This window comes from Coregonus clupeaformis, chromosome 17 (genome assembly GCF_020615455.1).
Source record: "Coregonus clupeaformis isolate EN_2021a chromosome 17, ASM2061545v1, whole genome shotgun sequence".
Taxonomy (NCBI): domain Eukaryota; kingdom Metazoa; phylum Chordata; class Actinopteri; order Salmoniformes; family Salmonidae; genus Coregonus; species Coregonus clupeaformis.
Window position 1 is genome coordinate 23,132,165 of NC_059208.1, and position 26,298 is coordinate 23,158,462.

The 26,298-nt window shown below is 44.7% G+C and overlaps 1 protein-coding gene across 1 annotated transcript; it reads left to right on the top strand.

Annotated features, from left to right (window-relative positions):
* The first annotated feature begins 7,535 nt into the window (after window positions 1–7,535).
* On the top strand, window positions 7,536–23,027 carry LOC121586014 (pituitary tumor-transforming gene 1 protein-interacting protein). The gene is made up of 7 exons (XM_041902429.2): window positions 7,536–7,813; window positions 8,112–8,158; window positions 8,947–9,055; window positions 13,774–13,882; window positions 14,990–15,055; window positions 17,935–17,981; window positions 22,559–23,027. Exons 1-7 carry the CDS (start codon window positions 7,702–7,704, stop codon window positions 22,606–22,608), a joined length of 540 nt encoding a protein of 179 aa, XP_041758363.1. The 5' UTR covers window positions 7,536–7,701; the 3' UTR covers window positions 22,609–23,027.
* The last annotated feature ends 3,271 nt before the right edge of the window (window positions 23,028–26,298 follow it).

Consider the following 26,298-nt stretch of genomic DNA (forward strand, 5'->3'; position numbering starts at 1 on the left):
AGAGGTTTCTTTCCATTCAAACAACCAAATTGTATAGATGTAGATTTGTTGGGGGTAGTCCATGGTGAGATACTTTGTCAGAAACTTGGTGCAATGTATTGCTGTGAAGTTTTGTATAGAAGACATGAAGGAAATGCACTTAATCATCCCTAGTATAGTGCACTACAACTATTGATCTGATCCCTGGTGTTGGGAGTGAACAGGGTGAATCAGTGAAAGCTACAGAGTGACAGAGATGGGCTACGTCTTCAGTATCTGTCAGATTGGTCTGGTGAACACACCCACCCATGGGGAGAACCAATCATCCTCTTTGACGAGAGAGAAGGGAAAAGGGGAAAGAATGGGAGGAAAGGCTGTGATTCCAAGTTAGAGTCCACTACTCACACTCTCCCGCTTCCTCTCTCCTTTCTTTCTCTCTCTCACTCACACACACACGCACACACACGCACACCAACCACCCCCAAACTCTTCTCTGCTCATGTGTGAAATGAGCAAGGGTCTTATCTCTTGGAAACACACCACTGAGCCAGAGGACAGGGAGAGAGAGGGAGACAGACAGCGGGAGGGAAGAGAGCAGGAAGGAACGAGGTAGAGACAGAGAAAGGAAATGAAAGTTTTTCATGGTCTGCACACTGATGACTGGAGAATCTGGTTTGGTACAGACTCTGGAACTCTGGACATTGCCAAGGCTTACTGGCCAGTCTGAAATAACCCTGTTTCACCCTGCCTACTATTGATGCAGTTAATGTAGTTTTTGTTAGGGTGTTTCTCTTGTATCTGAGGCCTGTCTGGTGAGATTGTGTTTTTCTCAACATTATATACATAAATCAGGACTGATTTATAGTCATTATGTCCCTGAAATTCTAATTAAGTGAAAACTTTGTCTGAAATAAAAACAGACAGGTCCACAATTATTAGCACCCTTGATTTATAGTCATTATGTCCCTGAAATTCAAATTAAGTGAAAACTTTGTCTGAAATAAAAACAGACAGGTCCACAATTATTAGCACCCTTGATAAAGATGAGTAAAAAAGACTGTATTAACTAAATAATACAAATAGTGAGCTATATTGCTCAAAACAATTAGAAAATATATTATTTTATGCTAATATAATTGCTCAGAGAAAGAGATATTGTTTAATAGGTAAGAAAGTTATTGGCACCCCTGTTTTCAGTACTCCAGCACCCTACCCTTGCGAGGATAATGACACTGAACCTTTTTCTAAAATGTTTTATGAGATTGTGTCACGTTGTATAATGATTAGAAGACAGGCGCAGGAAGAATATTAGGGTTTTTTATTACTCCACCCAACACAAGGTACGTCATGAAAAACGACGGGGACGAAGCCCAAAACAAACACGTATATATTTAACACAGGGATGTAACCCAAACAAAAGAGCGAGGTGTAAACCTCTAAACAATACACGGGACGAGACCCGTAATAACAAGAGCACAATACACGGTACGCACGAGACCAACGGACATGGGACAAGACAGTCCGGGGTAGGTTGTAATGATCCAGGTCAGTGACGCCTAGAAGACCGGTGACGTAGACCTCCGGAGATTGTGAAAGGATAGAGCAGCAGTACCGGGGGGATCCGTGACAGTACCACCCCCCTGACGCGCTACACCAGCAGCGGGACGACACCAGTCTCAGGGACGACCACAGGAACGCGGTGCGGGTCGTTCAGGGCGCGGACGGTGAAAATCCCTGGTCAGCGAAGCGTCCAGAATGTCCACCGCAGGAACCCAGCACCGCTCCTCTGGGCCGTACCCCTCCCAGCCCGATGCCTCAAATCCAGGACTTCACGGACGGAGTACGCCGGACCTCCCTCCATGTCCAGAGGAGGAGGTGGGGCGTCACTGGGTCCAGCCTCAGCAAGGGGACCAGGCACCACTGGCCTGAGGAGAGACACATGAAAAGTCGGGTTAATGCAGTAATCAGCAGGGAATAGCAAACGATACGTTACCTCATTAACCCTCCTCAGGACTTTAAACGGCCCCACAAACCGCGGGCTCAGCTTCCGGCAGGGCAAGCGGAGGGGCAGGTTCCGGGTGGAGAGCCAGACCCGGTCACCTGGAGAGAAAACAGGAGCCTCACTGTGGTGGAAGTCGGCCTGTTCCTAATGCCGACGCATGGCCCGCTGGAGACGAGTGTGCGCAGCATTCCAAATCTCCTCAGCGCGCCAAAACCACTCGTCCACCGCAGGGGCCTTGGTCTGGCTCGGATTCCAAGGTGCCAGGGCCGGCTGATACCCCAAAATGCACTGGAAAGGAGTGAGGTTAGTGGAGGAGTGATGGAGGGAATTCTGCACGTACTCAGCCCAAGGTAGAAAATCCACCCACTTCCCCGGCCGGTCCTCACAGTAACACCTCAAGTCCACCGAGAGGTGAGACCAGGGTCGTTGTGGAACCGGCAGGGGAAGGAGCTTTCCATAAGGGAGGTGTCTGGGTGTCTTTGACTGGGCACAGATGGAGCAGGAAGAGTTGTAAACCCGGACGTCCCTAGCCAAGGTGAGCCTCCAGTACTTCTCAGTCAGGCAGGCGATGGTAAGGCCTATCCCAGGATGACCCGACACAGGCGCCGTGTGCGGCCAGGAAAGGAGGCGGTCCTGCACTCCCGTGGGCACATAGGCGCGGTTCTCCTGGCACTGGGAAGGTGCGGGTTCCGTACGCAGGGCCTGCCGTATGTCGGCGTCCACGTCCCACACCCCTGGCTTGATGATACGGAACGGAGGGATGATGGGTCTCCTCTCCCTGTCACGCCCTGACTCTGAGGACTCTTATTTGTTGAGTCAGGGTGTGATTTTCCTTGTTGTGTTTGTTCATTGTTGTAGAATCTAGTATGTCTAGATCTATGTTGGCCGGTGTGGTTCCCAATCAGAGTCAGCTGTCGCTCGTTGTCTCTGATTGGGGACCATACTTAGGCAGCCTATTGGCACTAGTGGGTTGTGGGATCTTGTTCCGTGTTAGGTATGTTTGTTTTGTGTACCTTGGACTTCACGTTTCGTTTGTTTATTGTTTTGTCGGTTGTTTATTCATTAAAATAAACATGTACGCATATCACGCTGCGCCTTGGTCCGTCCCGTCTATAAGCGAACGTGACACTCCCTGCCTCTCCTCTGCGTCATAGAGGCGAGACAAGGCGTCCGCCTTCACGTTCTTCGAGCCTGGCCTATAGGAAAGCATGAATTGGAACCTGCCGAAGAATAGAGCCCACCTGGCCTATCTCGGGTTTAGCCTCTTCGCTGCCCTGATGTACTCCAGGTTGCGGTGGTCCGTCCACACCAGGAAAGGGTGTTTGGACCCCTCCAGCCAGTGCCTCCACGCCTTCAGAGCCTTCTTGACCGTCAAGAGTTCCCGGTCACCTACGTCGTAGTTCCTCTGGGCGGGGCTCAGCTGCTTGGAGGGGTTCCGGTGCGCTGGGACAGCACTGCCCCGACTCCTACTTAGGAGGCATCCACCTCGACGATGAAGGGGAGTGAAGGGTTGGGATGTCACAGCACGGGAGCAGTGGTGAAGCATGCCTTCAGCGTCTCAAATGCCCTCCCCGCCTCCACCATCCAACGAAGCCGCTGGGAACCTCCTCTCAGCAGGAAGGTAAGAGGCGCGACCACCGTGCTGAAGCCCCGGATGAACCTCCGGAAATAGTTGGCGAACCCCAGGAATCGCTGGACTGCTTTCACAGAGTTGGGGATGGGCCATGACCTGACTGCTCTGACACGTTGCTCCTCCATCTCCATTCCCTCTGTGGATATGAGGTATCCCAAAAAGGACCAAAAAAAATCTTGTTTAACATGTAGGTTATGCTCCAACAGTCTTCCCAGCACAGACCTGACTAACGAGATATGCTTAGCTCAGTCAGCAGAATAGACCAAAATGTCTACCTGGGTTGGAGCAGTCACGGAATTCCCTGGCTTGTCACCTCCTCGCCTATTAGTGGATAGAGGGCAGGTCGGGGAGAAATGACCCCTTTCTCCACAATAGGAGCAGAGGCCCAGATTCCTCCTTCTCCTAGCTCTGCCTCGGGCAAACGTGCAGAGCCCACCTCCATCGGCTCTGGCCACAGAGCAGGTGTAGCCATGGGCTCCAGATTCTGCACAGGTCTTCGTCGGGACCGCAAGAGGTTGTCCAACCGGATCGTCATGCTGATGAGCTGGTCGAGTGACAGGTCATCACAGCAGACTAACTCCCTCTGTTCCTCCTCCTGCAGACCGCTGCTGAAAACGGTGACCAGAGCCGACTCGTTCCATCCGGTGGAGGCCGCGATGGTCCGGAACTTCAGGGCGAACTCCGAGGCGGTCCTAGATCCTTGGCATAGTCGGAGCAGACGCTCAACCCCCTCTCGGCCCTCCACAGGATGATCAAACACTGAGTGGAAGGGGAGGGTGAAGCGCTCGTAGGACTCAACCTCGGGTCCACCCATTTCCCAGACCGCGGCACCTCAGTCCAGGGCCCTTCCGGTCAGTGCCGAGATGACTGTGGCAACCCTGTCTCTCCCGGAGACAGCCTCGGCATAGCGAGCGAGGTACAGGTCGCATTGTAGAAGGAATCCCTTGCATCTTGCTGGTGCGCAATCGAAGCGCTCCGGGAGGGACAGGGGTATTCCGCGGACCGGCTCAGATGGAACAGAGGCAGGTAGTGGTGGTGTGGGGGCTGGTGCCAGAACCGGTGCTGGAGACTGGAGGGACTGCACATTCCTCTCCAACTGCAGGATGGTTGCCAGCACGCTGTACATGGCACTGCCGAGTCTGGAGAGACAGTCCTCGTGATTCTGGACTGTCTCTACGATGGTCACCACCTCTGCCTTTCCCAATGTCTCCATTTTGCTGGGTCGATTATTCTGTCACTGATATGATGTTTTTTATGGTATAATGATGTCATGTCATAGTATCGTGGGGACCAGGAAAGAGTTACTAGATAAGTGGTTAGGAGACAGAAAGTCTACATTCCATTATGTCAAAGGAGATTACTGATGTTTAGGATAGCATGGTTGATGGACAGGGTGTAATGACCTGGGGCAAAGGGTAATAATAACCGAGAAATGGAGTGCCATGATGGTTTCCAGATGTATGTGAAATGAAGAGAACCCAGGGTATATAATGGAGAGTGATCTTTGTTAGATAGTTGGAAACAGCAAACGGCAAATCTCTGGTCATTGTTGTCTCTAACCCGGTACCGATCATTAAACATTTGCATTAACTGTCTACAAAGTGTCTAAGTATACCCTTGCATCCTTGATTCTTTGATACCCGAGAAACTCATCATAACAGTCACGTTGTATAATGATTAGAAGACAGGCGCAGGAAGAGTATTAGGGTTTTTTATTACTCCACCCAACACAAGGTACGTCATGAAAAACGACGGGGACGAAGCCCAAAACAAACACGTATATATTTAACACAGGGATGTAACCCAAACAAAAGAGCGAGGTGTAAACCTCTAAACAATACACGGGACGGGACCCGTAATAACAAGAGCACAATACACGGTACTCACGAGACCAACGGACATGGGACAAGACAGTCCGGGGTTGGTGGTAATGATCCAGGTCAGTGACGCCTAGAAGACCGGTGACGTAGACCTCCGGAGCTGGTGAACGGAAGGAGCAGGAGTACCGGTGGGATCCGTGACAGATTGAAGAACACATTGGGAGGGATCTTAGACCATTCCTCCATACAGAATGGTCAGATGACATGATAATAGAGCTATTTGGCCACACACCCCAGTGTGGGTTTGTGGGTAATGCGTCGAAAAACGGAAGCATGCAGAAAAGTACCTTATACCTACGGTAAAATAATGGTGTTGCGTCATTGATGTTATGGGGCTATTTTGCTCCCACTGGTCCTGTGGCCCTTGTTAAGGCCGATGGCATCATTCAATTTACCAGGTAGCCTACCAGGACATTTTGGCCAAAAGCCTGGTTACCTCTGCCAGGAGGCTGACACTTGGACGCAAGTGGATCTTCCAACAAGACAATAACCCCAAGCACTAATCAAAATCCACAAAGAAATGGTTAATTGACCACAAAATCAAAATGTTGCAATGGCCATCTCAGTCTCCGGACTTCATCCCCATTGAAAACCTGTGGTTTGAATTGAAGAGGCTAGTAGTCCATAAGAGCAGACAAAGAATATCTAGGATATAGAAAGATTCTAGATCCTCCTGGCTGAGGCAACCAGGTTTTTGCCTAAAATGTCCTGGTAGTCTACCTGGTAAAGTTCATGATGCCATCGACCTTAACAAGGGTGACAGGACCAGTGGACGGAAAATAGCCCCATAACATCAAAGAAACACCACCATATTTTACAGTAGGTATGAGGTACTTTTCTGCATGCTTCTGTTTTTCAATGCCGAACCCACACTGGTGTGTGTGGCCAAGGAGCTCTATTTTCATGTCATCTGACCAATCTGTATGGAGGAATGGTCTAAGATCCCTCCCAACACGTTCTCCAATCTAATAAAGCATTTTAGAAAAAGGCTCAGTGTAGTTAACCTCGAAAGGGGAAGGCGCTAGAGTATTGAAAACAGGGGTGCCAATAATTTTGGACCCTATCTTTCTTAGATTTTTTAAAATTAGTTGTTACACAAAATCTTTGTCTGAGCAATTGTATTAGTATAAAATAATATATTTTCCTCTTTTTTTTGCATACAATATAGCTCAGTATTTGTATTATTTATTTATTTTATACAGTATTTTTGGCTGATCGTTATCAAGGGTGCCAATAATTATTGACTTGACTGTATATTGAGCAGCGATGCATTTCACTGACAGATATTATAATCAAATCCGTAATTATTTATAGGCATTGGCGAGTCTATTTATTCTAAACATGTTATTACAAGGCAATTGACAGCTATTAGACACCAATTCATTCTAGAATTAGGCCTAGTTTAAATTATCCAAAGCATTTTGGCTCTGTATATTAAAGCAATTATCTTTTGCCATTGTTGTTAGGGCATCGACCTTACAGGAATAATGAATGTGGCAGGTGCTAGTTTTGTTCTCTATACTGTAGCACAGATGAATGTGGCAGGTGCTAGTTTTGTTCTCTTTGCTGTAACCCCAGAACCCTTGCTGTAGATAGCCAGGTGGGAGCTCTAAGGAGAGCCTTACATCATTACCACCATGAGGTGGGACCGAAAGTTAACCTGTTAATTCACCACTGTGGTGAATGTGTCAGTGGCCAGATGCAAGGTGGGAAGGTCACCCAGAATAGACTCAAATTAGATACATATGACCTTTATCTCTCTTAATGAAATTACATCCAAAAGGCTTTATTGGCATGGAGTCTAACCACATAGAATAATATTAAATCTGACGACGGAAATGAGACCTCACCCTCGTGAGATCTCAATGGGAAACTGGTTTGATAGACTTACTATTTCTGTGACAATGGCAATGCACTTCATATTTTTTTCCTCTGCAGGTACCAGACTGATGGTGTTGTATGGCCACCTGGTGGATAATGTGAGCACTCTCGCTTGTACTGCGCCCTGCAGTGCAGTAGGTGTCAGTATGTGCTTTTTCATCCTTTTATGAAAAGTATCTTCAACCTGGAGGAGAACAGGAAGTAACTCCGTCGTTTGTTTAGATTATTAGCTAGCTAGCTCTTGGCAACTTAAGGAGTTACGTTTTTACTTGCTTTAGAAAGTGAAAGGCGTAGCTAGATAGAGTAATTCAAAACAGCATCATAACATGAATAAAACAGAGAGTGGAATCATGAGCTCAATGCTTGTTGTTGTGGCCGTTGCCTGTGTCCTCGTTAGTCGAGCAGAATGTCAGACTACTTCGCCAACGCCATCGATTTGTAAGATACTTTTCCTAAATTTTTGGTAACGAAATGTGTCAACAGCATGATTCAGTATTGGCATTGCTCGTTTCATTTTTTTGTTTGTTTGCATGATGTCTCTTGCAATGTCTCGATGGCTAGCTAGCTAACTAGAACTGAAATGCGTCATCAGCTAACGTTAGCTTGTTAGGTTAGTAAAATTCAACAACATGTGTGACATGCAAAACTGGAGTCTGGCGATTTAGCCAAATTTTTAGCAGGGCACAGCTAAGACTTACTGAATGCAAATAAGAACACACATTTCCTTTCATTTCAGTTTGCAAAGACTTCTCAACTTGTGACTCATGCATTCAAAAGCCAAAGGTAAGAAGAATATTATGTAACACTTATTTGTAAAACATATACATTATCGCCTTGCCTACGATCACTCAGGCTATGTTCAATAAAACAATCAAATATATATTTTTTGTCAATTTGTACCATTTTATACAAGGGTCACATCATTGAAACTAATGTCTGAATCCATTTAAGTTACTCTATAGAAATTAGGGCTGGGTATTGCCAGGGACCTCACCATACGATATTATCACGATACTTAATGCCGATACGATTTGTATTGTGATTCTCATTATTCCATATGTATTGCGTTTCGTTGTTCCAAACATATTGCGCACCATGTGTCTGCTGCAGAGGGACGAGAGCCATGAGAAAACAAGTTTTGATCAGTCATGGAAATAAAAATGCTGAAAATAAATTGTCTCCCTTTTTAAAAAGAACATGGAAAACAATCTATGAAGGAAAAATACTTGAGTTTTGGTGCAGGTACAGCCAACTAGCACAATTAATATTGTGATATTGTCAAAACGATGCAATACAATATATTGTCCAAAAAGAATAACTCATAAGTAATTATCAATTGCCCCCTCCCATCACTAATAGAAATATAAATACATCTCTCTCTAGTAACTGGCAGTGGCTAACTTCGAGGGCTCGTAGATATGACATGACCTAGATAAAGCAATATGCCTAATGGTCAATTGATGGACAGTTAAGGACATGGGTGAAGGCTGGGAATAGGTGATCCTGCGCATATCAACTCTTTGTTTGATAATTGAAGTAGTAGGCTAATGATGAGTGTTGTCTTTTCTCAGTGCCTGTGGTGCATGACCAACGGCACGTGCACAGACTACCCAGTGAGCTACATTCTGCCTCCACCTGCAGTGTGTAAACTGTCACAGGCACGATGGGGAGTGTGTTGGGGTGAGTGAAATGAAGTTTTACACGATGGGACCTCCCATTAGACCTCCTGATGTGGATGCAGGCGTTAGTCCCACCCAAGCAAGAACACACCTGATTGTACTAAATAACTTATTGTAGTGTTTGATTTAGACATGGATTAGTAGAATCAAGTGTGTTACTACTTTGCTAGAACAAAAGCCTGCGCTGTACCCACATCAGCACTTGGAGGGCCACATGCTTAGTCACATGCTTAGTTGGTTGTCTGTTCAGGTCAATATAGCAACAGTCAGATTTAATACATAATAGTACATCTGATTGTGAATGGTGGAGCCTTGTTGGCATAGTTCAAAATCAAATTATATTGGTCGCATACACTTAATTTGCTGATTTTATTGCAGCTGCAGCGAAATGCTTACGTTTCTAGTTCCAAAAGTGCAGAAATACCTAACAATACACACAAATCCCCCAAAATGAAGAAATATCAGAATGAGCAATGTCCGAGTCTGAAGATGATGTGCAAATAGAGATACTGGGGTGCAAATGAGCAAAATAAATAACAATATGGGGATGAGGTAGTTGGGTGGGCTAATTACAGATGGGCTGTGTACAGGTGCAGTGATCGGTAAGCTGCTCTGACAACTGATGCTTAAAGTTAGTGAGGGAGATAAGTCTTCAGCTTCAGAGATTTTTGCAGTTCGTTCCAGTCATTGGCAGCAGAGAACTGGAAGGAATGGCGGCCATAGGAGGTGTTGGCTTTGGGGATGACCAGTGAGATATACCTGCTGGAGCGTATACTACGGATGGGTGTTGCTATGGTGACCAATGAGCTAAGATAAGGCGGGGATTTGCCTAGCAGTGATTTATAAATGACCTGGAGCCAGTGGGTTTGGCAACCTATTAGTACCGGGTTGGACCCCCCCTTTGCATCCAGAACAGCCTGAATTCTTCAGAGCATGGATTCTACAAGGTGTGGTGTTCAAACGTTGCTCAATTGGTATCAAGGGACCTAACGTGTGCCAGGAAAACATTCCTCTAACCATTACACCACCAGCCTGTACCGTTGACACCAGGCAGGATTGGGCCATGGACTGATTGTGTGCCCACTGGTGCCGCTTCTTCTTGTTTTTAGCTGATAGGAGTGGAACCTGGTGTGGTCGTCTGCTGCAATAGCCCATCCGTGACAAAGACCGACGAGTTCTGCACACCACTTTTGAACTTTTTTGTGGCCGCCTGTTAGCTTGCACGATTCTTGCCATTCTCCAATGACCTCTCTCATCAACGAGCTGTTTTCGCCCACAGGACTACCGCTGACTGGATGTATTTTGTTTGTCGCACCATTCTCGGTAAACCCTAGACACTGCTGTGAGTGTAAAGCCCAGGAGGCTGGCCGTTTCTGAGCTACTGGAACTGCCGTGCCTGGCACCGACGATCATACCAAGCTCAAAGTCGCTTAGGTCACTCGTTTTGCACATTCTAACGTTCAAACAGTAACTGAATGCCTCTGCCTGTCTGCCTGCTTTATATAGCAAGCCATGGCCACGTGACTCATTGTCTGTAGGAGCTAATCATTTTCGTGAACTGGGTGGTGTACCTAATAAATGGGCCATTGAGAAAGTATTCACACCCCTTGACTTCTTCTACATTCGGTTGTGTTTGTTAAAGGCTGAGATTTTGTCACTGGCCTACACACAATACCCCATAATGTGGAATTATGTTTTTAGAAATGTTTACAAAATAATTACAAATGAAAAGCTGAAATGTCTTGAGTCAATAAGTATTCAACCCCTTTGTTATGGCAAGCCTAAATCAGTTCAGGAGTAAACATATGCTTAACAAGTCACAAGTTGCATGGACTCACTTTGTGTGCAATAATAGTGTTTAACTTGATTTTTGAATGACTACCTCATCTCGTTACCCCACACATACAATTATATGTATGGTCTCTGTCGAGCAGTGCATTTCAAACACAGATTCAACCACAAAAACCATGGAGGTTTGCCTCGCAGAGAAGGGCACCTATTGGTAGATGGGTAAAAATAAAAAAAGCAGACATTGAATATCCCTTTGAGCATGGTGAAATGATTAATTACACTTTGGATGGTGTATAAATATATCCAGGCACTACAAAGATACAGGCGTCCTTTCTAACTTAGTTGCCGGAGCGGAAGGAAACTGCTCAAATCCAGTACAACACATTACTTAGTACCACTCTCCATATTTTCAAGCATAGTGGTGGCTGCATCATGTTATGGGTATGCTTGTAATCCTTAAGGACTGGGTCAATTTTTCAGGATAAAAAAGAAACTGAATGGAGATAAGCACAGGCAAAATCCTAGAGGAAAACCTGTCTGTTTCCACCAGACACTGGGAGATGAATTCACCTTTCAGCAGGACAATGACCTAAAACACACTGAGTGTAGAAAAGATTAAGAACAACACCTTACTAAAACATTAGGAACAACCCCCCTTTTCCCCTCAGAACAGCCTCAATTTGTCTTTGCATGGACTCTACAAGGTGTCGAAAGCGTTCCACAGGGATGCTGGCCCATGTTGACTCAAATGCTTCCCACAGTTGTCAAGTTGGCTTGATGTCCTTTGGCTGGTGGACCATTGTTGATGCACACGGGAAACTGTTGTGTTGCAGTTCTTGACACAAACCGGTCGCCTGGCACCTACTACCATACCCTGTTCAAAAGCACTTAAGTTTTTTGTCTTGCCCATTCACCCTCTGAATGGCACACACACAATCCATGTCTCAAAGCTTAAAAATCCTTCTTTATCCTGTCTCCTCCCATTCATCTACACTGATTGAAGGGGATTTAATAAGGGATCATAGCTTTTACCTGGTCAGTCTATGTCATGGAAAGAGCAGGTGTTCCTAATGTTTTATACACTCAGTGTACACTGGAGTTGCTTACGAAGACGACATTGAATGTTCCTAAGTGGCTTAAATCTTATGGCAAGACTTGAAAATGGCTGTCTAGCAATGATCAACAACCAACTTGACAGAGCTTGAATAATTTAAAAAAAAATAATGTGCAAGTATTGTACAATGCAGGTGTACAAAGCTCTTAGAGACTTACCCAGAAATACTCACAGCTGTAATCACTGCCAAAGGTGATTCTAACATGTATTGACTCAGGTGGTGTGAATACTAATGTAAATTAGATATTTCTGTATTTAATTTTCAATTTGCAAAAATGTCTAAATGCATGTTTTCACTTTGTCATTATGGGGTATTGTGTGTAGATTGGTGAGAAGAAAAATCTATTTGATCAATTTTGAATTCAGGCTGTAACAACAAAATGTGGAATAAGTCAAGAGGTATGTATACTTTCTGAAGGCACTGTATCTATGTATATAAAGGTGTGTATAGACCGTATGGACAGTATATGAAGAGAAAAGGTGTGTACAGCAGTAGTTATATAGGATGAGCCTTAACTAGAATACAGTATATACAGTACATATAAAGTGGTTGAAACAGTATGTAAACATTATTAAAGTGACCAGTGTTCAGTGACTATGTACATAGGGCAGCAGTCTTTAAAGTGCAGGATAGGGTACCGTGTGGTAGCTGGCAAGTAACGGTGACTAAGGTTCAGGGCAGGGTACTGGGCGGAGGCTGGGTAGTGGGGACTATTTAACAGTCTGATGGCCTGGAGATAGAAGTTGTTTTTCAGGCTCTCGGTCCCAGCTTTGATGCACCTGTACTGTCTCCGCCTTCTAGATGGTAGTGGGGTAAACAGGCCGTGGCTCATTCAGGCCTAGCAGATGTCAGTCAGCCAGCCTGCCCCCTCTGGCTGTTCTGTGTTGATTAAAGAGCCGCCCCACTGACTGATCCACACAAACACACACACACACACACACACACACACTGGGGCTGCCTGCTGGAGCTGGCTGCTGGGGCTCTGATCACAGGCCTCTGGGCCACAGATGACAACAGCATGGGGTGTCTGGTTGGTTTCTGAGCACAACCATGGGGTTAGATACCAGGGCTAGATACTAAGGAATAACACACTTTCCACACTGTTGTTGTGATCATTTTAATAATGAAAGAAGAGATCTGTAAAAAATAAAAATAAAATGGATTTGTTTTCCCCCCACAAATATTGGCATATTTAATCAGGAATACAATGTTTTATGACATGAGATTTTGGAAACAACCATCTTTGTCCAAACTAGTTACTAATCAGTTTACAAAGCCTTCTCAACATGTGACTCATGCATTCAAAACCCAAAGGTAAGAAGAATATTATGCAACAATTCTTGACCAACATATCTTTTGTCCAAACTAAATCGAGTAAGTGCTAAAATCTTGACATTAAACCCCACTTGTAATTTCAAAAACACACCAGCAGGTCGCAGTATTGTCTAACAAATGTGCACTGTTGAAAAGGGGTCTGAGTGCCAAGCTGAGCTTTTCATATCGCTCAATCACAGGCTGGTTCCGCTCAGGCCTATTAAATAATACTGCATATCTGACTTTCTCAACCAATCAGTATCAGTGCAGTCTGTGCACCCCTCATTTGAATCTGTTTGATTCCTTATGGGTTTATTAGTCATATACCTACATATTGGTAGAATAAATGCATAATCACATTAATAATTCAATTTTCTCTTCATCCTTGTTAAAGGATAGTGTATTGTGAACGTGTGTGAAATTCACTTAAAAGTCAAATAAACTTGAAGCATGTTGTTATTTGTTCATATCTTGACCTTTGACCTTTTCTCTGTTCCAGTGAACTTCGAGGCCCTGATCATTGCCATGGCAGTGTTAGGCGGGACCATCCTCATCAGCATCACAGTCTGTTGTTGCTGCTGCTGTTGCTGCAAGAAACGTGAATCAGGGTAAGACAGGAAGTGATGTCACAGAATTGACCTGTCTAGCCTAATATTAAGGGATACTTGCATAGAATGGCAAGGGCTTTATCAGTCGGTCTTGTTCATAATCCTAGGAAACCTCCACACTAACCATGTCTTTCAATACCTCAGACGCCTCATAAATGTGCTGATATTACTCATATCCTTTGCGTTACGTCCAACATGAAATTATTCAAAATGCAAATCTCTATTAACGTGCACCGTCTATGTACAGTGGTTATACCCTTTTATTAAAACAGGTAGGTGCAGTCCTGGATGCTGATCCTGCCCTGCTTGTTATGCGATGCTAGGAGGGAGGAAGAACAAACTGTCACTACATAGTGGAACGTCAAATGTCAATCAAATGCTTGCTGGCCTGACACCCTGATTGGCAGCCATTTTAAATGCAGCCGCTCTGTGCATGTCAACCATCTATCCTAACTAGACATGAAGGCCGTGACGACGAGAAAACATGTCTGTCCCATATGAAATTCAACTACAGACACGCTCACACAGTTCATATTTCTCACCTCCCAATCATTGGAATGCATCTGCATATATTGGCAAAATGATTTGTTCCATTATAAGATTACATCCAATTAACAGAGATGACACCTCTCGTTTCCCCAGCAGAACCTCTCAACCTTTCCAAGCTTACACAAGAGCATCCTCACGTTTTGCATAAAACACAAGCAAAAGAATAACAGGATACAGGATCTATGCAAAGTGAAGAACAATGTCTTGTAGTGTTATTGTTTATAAGGAATTCTGTCCAAGTCTCATTTCCACTCGGAGACAATAAAGTATATTTACATAGATTTTTTTACGTTGGTAACCAGTTTATGATAGCAATAAGGCACCTCGTGGGTTTGTGGTATATGGCCGATATACCACGGCTAAGGGCTGTCCTTAGGCACGACGCAATGCGGAGTATATGGCCATATACCACACCCCTTCGTGCCTTATTGCTTAAATATACTGTACAGGGAAAGTGTGTTCTCAGACCAATCTGTGCTAGTGTGTGTCTCTATGGGTCTGTAGACCGTGATGTTTCAAGGTGATTGTAACGCTGCCTGTGTCTCTGTGTCTCACCAGGCCAGACAGAGATGAGGAGAGGTTTGCCAGGAGGAGAGAGGACATCAGACAGCGTGCTGATGAACGGTAAGGACTCATTAGTTATCACACCCTCAGCTTCACACTGGCTTTCAAACCACTACTAAAAGATGCCCCATTTTATCAACACAAAGATTTGTGTGAGCCCACACTGTTACTTGCTTTGATTTTTGGTGAGGTGCTTGTATCCGTTTCAATGCTAGAAAGCACTTCCCACAGCTACCTAGTCAGATTCAGAGTTTTCTACTCTGTTGCTGGTGAGCATCTATAGAGACATTCTCTGTCAGGGTTGGAGATTTGAACAGTTGGTGAGCTGTGCCTGCGGCTCTCCATGCAGCACCGTCCCCATGAGAAATACTGTGTGTGCCTGTGTGTATGCTCAAACACCAACCGAGAGGATTGTAATCACTGACAACAGCTCTTAGTCCTCAGCAGCTGCACTTTGATAATGAGGTCATAAGTGTGTGTTGAATAAAGAACAGGCTACTACATCTTGTAGTGTAGTGGTAGAAATGGGATTCTGAGCCACAGTTCCTCCGACACAGAATCACTGTGTACTAAAGCTGGTCCGGAAGTCGTCGTCCGTCCATTCAAGCCAGGGAATGCAGAGTAAACTCACTCAGTCAGTTCCTGATGTGTCTCAAACCATCATAGTCTGTGTTAGTGTACTGACTACATAGACAGTGTTGCTGTTCTGATGGGAACAGAGAGTATCCAGGTCTGTTTTAGGCATCATGGGAGAGGGACCTGTACTGACCTACATAGACAGTGTTGCTGTTCTGATGGGAACAGAGAGGATCCAGGTCTGTTTTAGGCATCATGGGAGAGGAGGGACCTGTACTGACTACATAGACAGTGTTGCTGTTCTGATGGGAACAGAGAGGACCCAGGTCTGTTTTAGGCACCATGGGAGAGGAGGGAACCTCTAGAGAGATTACAGCACATCCCTAGAGTCTGGAGATGGAGAGGTTAGGGCACAGCTAAGCGCTCTGAGCCCTCTGTCATCTGAGCCACCGATGGGGAGCGTTCTACAGAACAACTAAACAGACATAAGTTACCACATCACAGCCCCACCATACAGCTCCACTTTAAATATCCAGCTCCATACTCCACCGACTCTTACTGTATCTCAATGTTTCAAAATGTCCCATTGAAATAATACAGGGAATAGGTTAAGTTTGGGGAGGTCTAAGACAGAGATAGTTTAGAAAGTGCACTTGAGTCTTTGAGATTGTGTTCATCCCTCTCGCTCTTTTCCGATTTCTTCCGGTCACTCTCCCTCCCTCCTCCCCTCCCACTTGTTGCCTTCGTACATGGTTATGTGGGAGTCAGTCAGTCAGCTGAGAGGGAGGGAGGTGGGGGAGACAGATGGTGGTCAGGACAGCCTCTGCTCCTCTCTGCTCCCTGTGTTGTCAGCCTGCCTCCTCCACTGATTGCTGCTCCACAGATCACTACCTGGCATTAAAGAGCCCAGACTGATTTACACTGTTGTCTTTCTTTGTGTGGGACTGGCACTGGGGACCCAGTTAATTTACGTCCCTTGAGGGGCCAACAAAACAATCAAAACCGCCTCCCCTCCCTGCCTCCTTTGTGTCACCCATAAAGGGAAAGCAATGGCCGGGTGGCAGGCAGGGCTGCTGGCTCCTCAGCCTGCCCTGTGCTCGTATTTCACCTACTGCTGTCCATGCCGGGGTAAAACACAGCGTCTTGTTGTTTACGGGCCTCTATCAGGGGCCAAGGGGAGGTAAACAATGACACTAAAGCTGCCTTAAATAATGTCAGATGTCTAAAGGCTTAATGCTGCCACTTTAAGGCATGGCAGCTTCGTTCAGCAAGATGGAGGGTGGAGTCAACTTTTTGATTGTAGACGACAGATGTAGATGCCACTTTTGTTATTGATCGCTTTTGACAACCACATTTGATATCTCCACTACTGCAGTGACTGCAGTCCGTTTGTGGGCTTGATAAGGTATGTGCAGCTTGGGCAAAGTTCTTCCATTAAGTGGTGCTCCTCTGAGGAGGCTGGGGAGTATGGTGTAGGAACTGTGAAGTGTCACTGGTGAGAAAGCTGAGGTGCTAAAAGCGGCAGTGTGAAACAACATGTAACAAGTTTAGCAGAAACACCCACTGACTGAGTACGTTTACATGCACACTCATAATTAGATATTAAACTGATTATGGCAGTAGGCCGAGTATGGCATTTGTCATGTAAACACCTTACTCTACGTAAGGTCAAAATGGAAGTAAGCACACGCTGATTAAAGCACCTGGTCTTCTGAGCAATCTTTAGAATGATTAGGACATGTGAACAGCTTAATCGGCGTTCCAGCAGTGTATTTGATCTGTCTATGTGCCAGCACCGGTAACGCAAGTCTACTTCATATGCGTGAGTGAAGTGAGCTTGGGAAAATTGAAAGTATGCATCTTAGAAATAGTTTTCACATACAAACTTTAAATGTCCGAACTCCGAATCAAATAGGCTTAGCAAAAATAACTTGGTCACTGTGGTAGAATGTTTATTTTGATTAGTAATTTTCTACATTTATCAAAAGTCCCATCAGGTAGGCTAGCCTGATTTCAGATGTGTCCATTTAAACAGGATTATTAGGGAAATCGTTCTTCTTGCAAAACATGTCAACGTTTTAAACAAACTATTATATTAATCTGACTGTCCACAATAATCGTATGATTGTGTGCATGTAACAGTGCTTACTGACTGGTGGTTTAAAAAGTATGAGGCTTGTATTCACAATTTCATTAATTACCCAGAAGTACTGACTAAGAAGACTTTATGAATCCTTCATTTCCTAATGTTTATTATCCTGTGCTGTGTTCTTCTGTTCTCGGGTTATTATATGTTCCAGTGTTGGTAATTGTCATGTTACTGTGTGATAGAAAATGACAAACGTTGTCCTCTACTCTTACAGGAATGTGGAGAGGAAGGTGAGGCATGATGACATCCGCAAGAAGTATGGTGCGTATCTCCCTCTTTAACTTATAGAAGTTAGGCTAATATAACTATTTTAGGTATTTTATTAGGATCCACATTAACTGTTGCCATAGCATCAGCTACTCTTCCTGGGGTCCACATGAAACATGATACAGAACAGATCAAGGACAGAACTACATAAATGTATATAATGGTATGTCTCAACTTTTTACTAGCAATTTATCTTGTATCTAATATGAACCTATTGACTCCCTCTAACCTCCTATGCAATTAGACCCAAGAAACACTTCCTTATATAATCTGACCCAATGACCTTACTCTACTTCCCCAGATATGAAAGTCTTCTGAGACTGTACATTTACAAGCCTCTTACTGCTCTGTGACCTGATGTACTTTACATAGGCATAATGGGATGAGCATTCAGCATTCATTGGCATCCATTTCCATATTTTCTAGGGTGTTGCTTATTGAATTTCCATCCTCGGTCACGTTAATGCATTATTCAGTGTAGTGAACGTGTCACAAACAAGCCAACTCAGCCCACGTATTGGTTACTTTACCTCAAGTCTCTCTAAATCAATTCTAACACGATGCATCACACTTTGGATGTCAGATACTGGGCTGAGTTGGCTTGATAATGTATATAAAGACATCTGCTTCTGGTTAAGTGTGAGAGGGGGGTAGCATAACTCTAAAGCTCCACGTTGCTCCATATTCCTAGTGAAAACAATCTATTTTTCTGTTATTGATGTTGTAATATTTGAGATTTTTCCATACATTGCCTTCACGTGTGTGTATGTTTTGTGCCTGTGTGTTAACATGTCTTGAGGTGTGTGTGTGTGTGTGTGTGTGTTAACATGTCTCGGTGTGTGTGTTAACATGTCTCGAGGTGTGTGTGTGTTAACATGTCTCGAGGTGTGTGTGTGTGTTAACATGTCTCGAGGTGTGTGTGTGTGTGTTAACATGTCTCGAGGTGTGTGTGTGTGTGTGTTAACATGTCTCGAGGTGTGTGTGTGTGTTAACATGTCTCGAGGTGTGTGTGTGTGTGTGTGTGTGTGTTAACATGTCTCGAGGTGTGTGTGTGTGTTAACATGTCTCGAGGTGTGTGTGTGTGTGTGTGTTAACATGTCTCGAGGTGTGTGTGTGTGTGTGTTAACATGTCTCGGTGTGTGTGTTAACATGTCTCGAGGTGTGTGTGTGTGTTAACATGTCTCGAGGTGTGTGTGTGTGTGTTAACATGTCTCGAGGTGTGTGTGTGTGTGTGTGTGTGTTAACATGTCTCGAGGTGTGTGTGTTAACATGTCTCGAGGTGTGTGTGTTAACATGTCTCGAGGTGTGTGTTTGTGTGTTAACATGTCTCGAGGTGTGTGTTAACATGTCTCGAGGTGTGTGTGTTAACATGTCTCGAGGTGTGTGTTTGTGTGTTAACATGTCTCGGTGTGTGTTAACATGTCTCGAGGTGTGTGTGTGTGTGTGTGTGTTAACATGTCTCGAGGTGTGTGTGTGTGTGTGTGTTAACATGTCTCGGTGTGTGTTAACATGTCTCGAGGTGTGTGTTTGTGTGTTAACATGTCTCGAGGTGTGTGCTAACATGTTTCGAGGTGTGTGTGTTAACATGTCTCGAGGTGTGTGTTTGTGTGTTAACATGTCTCGGTGTGTGTTAACATGTCTCGAGGTGTGTGTGTGTGTTAACATGTCTCAAGGTGTGTGTGTGTGTGTGTGTGTTAACATGTCTCTGTGTGTGTTAACATGTCTCGAGGTGTGTGTTTGTGTGTTAACATGTCTCGAGGTGTGTGTTAACATGTCTCGAGGTGTGTGTGTGTGTGTGTGTGTGTGTGTGTGTGTTAACATGTCTCGAGGTGTGTGTTAACATGTCTCGAGGTGTGTGTTAACATGTCTCAAGGTGTGTGTGTGTGTGTGTTAACATGTCTCGAGGTGTGTGTTAACATATCTCTGTGGTATTGTTTGCAGTTCCACATCAATTGTGATTTTCTGTATGGACAACATGACAGAGTGATGGATGGTGGTCTCCTTCACATGCCTCCTTCTTACAGCAGTCTATGTACATCAGGGACCGTTTGGCATTTGTCTGCTACTCAAACAGGCTGTGTGTGTGTGCGCCTTTCACTCAGTCAATCCTCAGAGATCAAACAAGACCTAGTGACCTGCACCACATTCCCATAATCTCCACAGCCTCTGTACAACCCCTAGACAGCCTCTGTACAACCATGGACCATGGAACTATATAGAATACTAGAATGGACATGAACCTTCTTATGATGGAATAAATGTTAGCCATTTTGGTCAGGGAGTTGGTCAACCATGGTTTGCCAGTGCTGTGATAAGATATCGTGTAAAATAATTAATTTGAAGAATTTATCTGCACTGTATGTTTGTTAGCTAGCTAGCCTTCCAGTTTTAGAGGAATGATTCCATTAGTGTTTTAACTTAACTACCAATTTGCCAACATTCCTTTCAAACAATGCAGTCAATCCACAGCCATACACTGGCTGAAATCAGTTGATGATAGGACTTGTAAATGCAACAAGTACTGATATTGTATCAATATACACTGCTCAAAAAAATAAAGGGAACACTTAAACAACACATCCTAGATCTGAATGAATGAAATAATCTTATTAAATACTTTTTTCTTTACATAGTTGAATGTGCTGACAACAAAATCACACAAAAATTATCAATGGAAATCAAATGTATCAACCCATGGAGGTCTGGATTTGGAGTCACCCTCAAAATTAAAGTGGAAAACCACACTACAGGCTGATCCAACTTTGATGTAATGTCCTTAAAACAAGTCAAAATGAGGCTCAGTAGTGTGTGTGGCCTCCACGTGCCTGTATGACCTCCCTACAACGCCTGGGCATGCTCCTGATGAGGTGGCGGATGGTCTCCTGAGGGATCTCCTCCCAGACCTGGACTAAAGCATCCGCCAACTCCTGGACAGTCTGTGGTGCAACGTGGCGTTGGTGGATGGAGCGAGACATGATGTCCCAGATGTGCTCAATTGGATTCAGGTCTGGGGAACGGGCGGGCCAGTCCATAGCATCAATGCCTTCCTCTTGCAGGAACTGCTGACACACTCCAGCCACATGAGGTCTAGCATTGTCTTGCATTAGGAGGAACCCAGGGCCAACCGCACCAGCATATGGTCTCACAAGGGGGTCTGAGGATCTCATCTCGGTACCTAATGGCAGTCAGGCTACCTCTGGCGAGCACATGGAGGGCTGTGCGGCCCCCCAAAGAAATGCCACCCCACACCATGACTGACCCACCGCCAAACCGGTCATGCTGGAGGATGTTGCAGGCAGCAGAACGTTCTCCACGGCGTCTCCAGACTCTCACGTCTGTCACATGTGCTCAGTGTGAACCTGCTTTCATCTGTGAAGAGCACAGGGCACCAGTGGCGAATTTGCCAATCTTGGTGTTCTCTGGCAAATGCCAAACGTCCTGCACGGTGTTGGGCTGTAAACACAATCCCCACCTGTGGACGTCGGGCCCTCATACCACCCTCATGGAGTCTGTTTCTGAACGTTTGAGCAGACACATGCACATTTGTGGCCTGCTGGAGGTCATTTTGCAGGGCTCTGGCAGTGCTCCTGCTCCTCCTTGCACAAAGGCGGAGGTAGCGGTCCTGCTGCTGGGTTGTTGCCCTCCTACGGCCTCCTCCACATCTCCTGATGTACTGGCCTGTCTCCTGGTAGCGCCTCCATGCTCTGGACACTACGCTGACAGACACAGCAAACCTTCTTGCCACAGCTCGCATTGATGTGCCATCCTGGATGAGCTGCACTACCTGAGCCACTTGTGTGGGTTGTAGACTCCGTCTCATGCTACCACTAGAGTGAAAGCACCGCCAGCATTCAAAAGTGACCAAAACATCAGCCAGGAAGCATAGGAACTGAGAAGTGGTCTGTGGTCACCACCTGCAGAACCACTTCTTTATTGGGGGTGTCTTGCTAATTGCCTATAATTTCCACCTGTTGTCTATTCCATTTGCACAACAGCATGTGAAATGTATTGTCAATCAGTGTTGCTTCCTAAGTGGACAGTTTGATTTCACAGAAGTGTGATTGACTTGGAGTTACATTGTTGTTTAAGTGTTCCCTTTATTTTTTTAGCAGTGTATTAGCTTTCCAAGAAAAACATTTTGACATTTATGGTCTGTTTACATATATTTTAGAGGCTATTTATACAGAGAATTTGTATAAAACCCATATAAACTGTATTTGTAATTATTACAGTATTTTAAGTAGACAATTCTATTGCACAATTTCTGATATCACATCCCTTACTTTTATTTTCCTGCATATGTAAAATCAGGAATATGCCTCTACTGCCATTCATTACAATTAGATTCTTTTGGATTTCTCCTTGACCTATGGCTGCCATTTTTACCACATTCTGGAACTTTTAAGGTTTATGACACAGCCCCTCTAGTAGTTTAATAGGATCTCTATGCTCTAGACAGCCTCTGTACAACCCCTACACAGCCTCAGTCATAACGCAACAGCTTCTAATCACTGTTTTTCAATGTTCCCCATCCCTCCTTTATTTCTCTCTCTCTGTATTTGGTTTTACAGGTCTTGTCCCTGACTCTGACCACCCATACAGCAAGTTTGAAAATGAGTAAACCAGAAACCTGTGTGAGAGTGAAGAGAAGAGTTGTTCAGATGGCCCTGCTCTACTCTGCTCCATCCTCTTTGGGCTGACTATCGTCCTGTCCTGCTGACTGTTCTAGCTTAGCGAGCAGAGACGCCCTACTCTGACACACACACATCAAGACCTGTCTATCATCATGGTTAATCTAAATCAAAACCCTTGCCTATAATGATCGAATGCAGTTTTTATTCATTCATTTTAGGTTCTGATTGAAAATTATTTAAAGTTTGAGAAAATTGTATGTTTGTCACACGATTAAGAAGTTTGAGGAAGTCTGTAATATTTAGTTTGCTGTTGGAGACGTGGCACTGAGTGGAGCTTCTTAACTTTCTGCACATTGTCTTTGTATTTTTGTGAAATCTGATTTAAAGAGCCTTTGTTTTAAATTATTGTAATGTCTGTGAGTACCTTTGCGCTTTGTATATATTTCATAAACCAAGATCATAATAATCTATGCTCATTCTGATACATTTCCTAATTAAATGTTTGTCATTTAAAGTAAAATGTTGAAAGTGTTAACGACAAGCCTAAGGTCACCATGCGCAATGCCAAGCGTCGGCTGGAGTGGTGTGTAAAGCTCACCGCCATTGGACTCTAAAGCAGTGGAGTTCTCTGGAATGACGAATCGCGCTTCACCATCTGGCAGTCCGACGGCTGAATCTGGGTTTGGCGGATGCCAGGGGAACGCTACCTGCCTGAATGCATAGTGCCAAATGTAAAGTTTGGAGGAGGAGGAATAATGGTATGGGGCTGTTTTTCATGGTTCGGCCTAGGCCCCTTAGTTCCAGTGAAGGTCAATCTTAATGTTACAGTGTACAATGACATTCTAGACGATTCTGTGCTCCCAACTTTGTGGCAACAGTTTGGGGAAGGCCCTTTCCTGTTTCAGCATGACAATGCCCCCGTGCACAAAGCGAGGTCCATACAGAAATGCTTTGTCGAGATCGGTGTGGAAGAACTTGATTGGCCTGCACAGAGCCCTGACATCAACCCCATCAAACCTTTGGGATGAATTGGAACGCAGACTGCGAGCCAGGCCTAATCGCCCAACATCAGTGCCCGACCTCACAAATGCTCTTGTGGCTGAATGGAAGCAAGTCCCCGCAGCAATGTTCCAACATCTAGTTGAATGCCTTCCCAGAAGAGTGGAGGCTGTTATAGCAGCAAATGGGGGACCAACTCCATATTAATGCCCATGATTTTGGAATGAGATGTTTGAGCAGGTGTCCACATACTTTTGGTCGTGTAGTGTACCTCATCAGCCTCTCCACCCCTCCTTATTCATAACCATACCCCAATCTACCAGATGTCTGGATGGTGTTGCCTGTCCTCATAATGACCTCATGTTAGCCAATTTAATACCCTGTATGGACATTCGACATCTTAATGACAGCGCTACTAGGGAAAGTTTAAACGAAACATGTAAAGCGTCGGCCCCATGTTTCATGAGCTGAAATAAAAGATCCCAGGAATGTTCCATATGCACAAAAACCTTATTTCTCTCAAAGTATGTGCACAAATTTGTTCACATCCCTGTTAGTGAACATTTCTCCTTTGCTAAGATAATCCATCCAGCTGACAGGTCTGGCATATCAATGAACTGATTAAAGAGCATGATCATTACACAGGTGCACCTTGTGCTCGGGACAATAAAAGGCCACTCTAAAATGTGAAGATTTGTCACACAACACAATGCCACATATGTCTCAAGTGTTGTGGGAGCGTGCAATTGGCATGCTGATTGCAGGAATGTCCACCAGAGCTGTTGCCAGATAATGTAATGTTAACCATAAGCCGCCTCCACCATCATTTTAGAGAATTTGGCAGTATGTCCAACCGGCCTCACAACCACAGACCACATGTATGGTGTTGTGTGGGCTAGCGGTTTGCTGATGTCAACGTTGTGAACAAAGTGCCCCGTGGTGGCGGTGGGGTTATGGTATGGGCAGGTATACGCTACACACACTGTTCAAAATTGCATTTTATTGATGGCAATTTGAATGCAGAGATACCGTGATGAGATTCTGAGGCCCATTGTCGTGCCATTCATCCACCACCGTAACCTCATGTTTCAGCATGATAATGCACGGCCCCATGTCACAAGGATCCGTACACAATTCCTTGAAGCTGAAAATGTCCCAGTTCTTCCATGGCCTGCATACTCACCAGACATGTCACCCATTGAGCATGTTTGGGATGCTCTGGATCGATGTGTAAGACAGCGTGTTCCAGTATCCAGCAACTTCGCACAGCCATTCAAGAGGAGTGGGAAAACATTCCACAGGCCACAATCAACAGCCTGATCAACTCTACGCGAAGCAGATGTGTCGTGCTGCATGAGGCAAATGGTGGTCACACCAGATACTGACTGGTTTTCTGATCCACGCCCCTGCCTATTTTTTTAAAAGGTATCTGTGACCAGATGCATATCTGTATTCCCAGTCGTGAAATCCGTAGATTATGGCCTAATACATTTTTTCAATTGATTGATTTCCTTATATGAACTCTAACTCAGTAAAATCTTGCATGTTTCGTTTATATTTTTGTTCAGTATAGTTCCCATTGGCTCACGAAACTTCCTCTTAACTTCCTTCATACTAGACACAGAGACATAAAAATGGTATCCACGAGTTCATCTGACTCTGGGGGAAGTAGATAAAGGGCATCCTTACCAAAATCCCGAAGTATCCCTATAACTTTGTTTAAAAAGCTGCAGAGACTTGATAATGCTGTTGGTAAAGAAAAAAGGTATTCTGTAGACCTAGTCCCTCAGAAAAACAAATAAAAGTTGGAAATATGAGAGTGTACACTTGGTTAGGCTAGTGGCCGAACTGCTATCTAAATGGAATCTAATTCTAATGCTAGTCGATGCTTTGTTATTGCGGCTTCTGCATGTGTGCACAGTCTGAATCTACAAGGAAAAGCGCAGCAGGTTTGACATGCAAATCTCCTGAAAATCTTATCTTCAGTTCAGTCATTTGCAATGCAGACAACATCCAGACTGACAACACCCAGACCAGATCAGCTGTTCTTAAAGGTGAAAATACTGAGCAGGAGAAGTCAAATCAGGTGATTATGAAACACTTTTAGGCGGATACCTTACCACTCTGGAGTGGCCCAAGGCAGATTAAATAAAATATCAATTCATCTGAGTCTCATCACTTTTATTGGTTTTATTGAACAGTTATAAAGAGATTCTTGGACATGCATGCTGTGCACCTGTTAATAGTGGCATCGTGTAAAAGACTCATTGTAGTCCCATATGTGATACACGTTGAATAAGGATTTCCCTTTCACATGTACAGGGCCGACCCAGACAGGAGCAGCTGTGTCTGTGTTGTCTTGACCTTGGTAAAGAACGTGATTACAGAGCTCAGCTCAGGACAGCCCATCATAATTGATTTGGAATACGTAGCATACTTTACATTGCCATCATGCCAATCTGTTTGTGCCATCATGCCAACTCCTTGTCACTCAGTGACATGCCAAACATGACAATGACAGCAATGGGGTTGGCAAGAGCACCAACAGATCTGGGAGCAGGCTGTACTTTACAATCATGTTTAATTGTATTGAAGAAGTTCTCATTGAACAATGAAACCCATTGAGTCATAAAAACGTCAGAACCATGCAGGAGCTCAGATTTGGACAGGACAGTGGA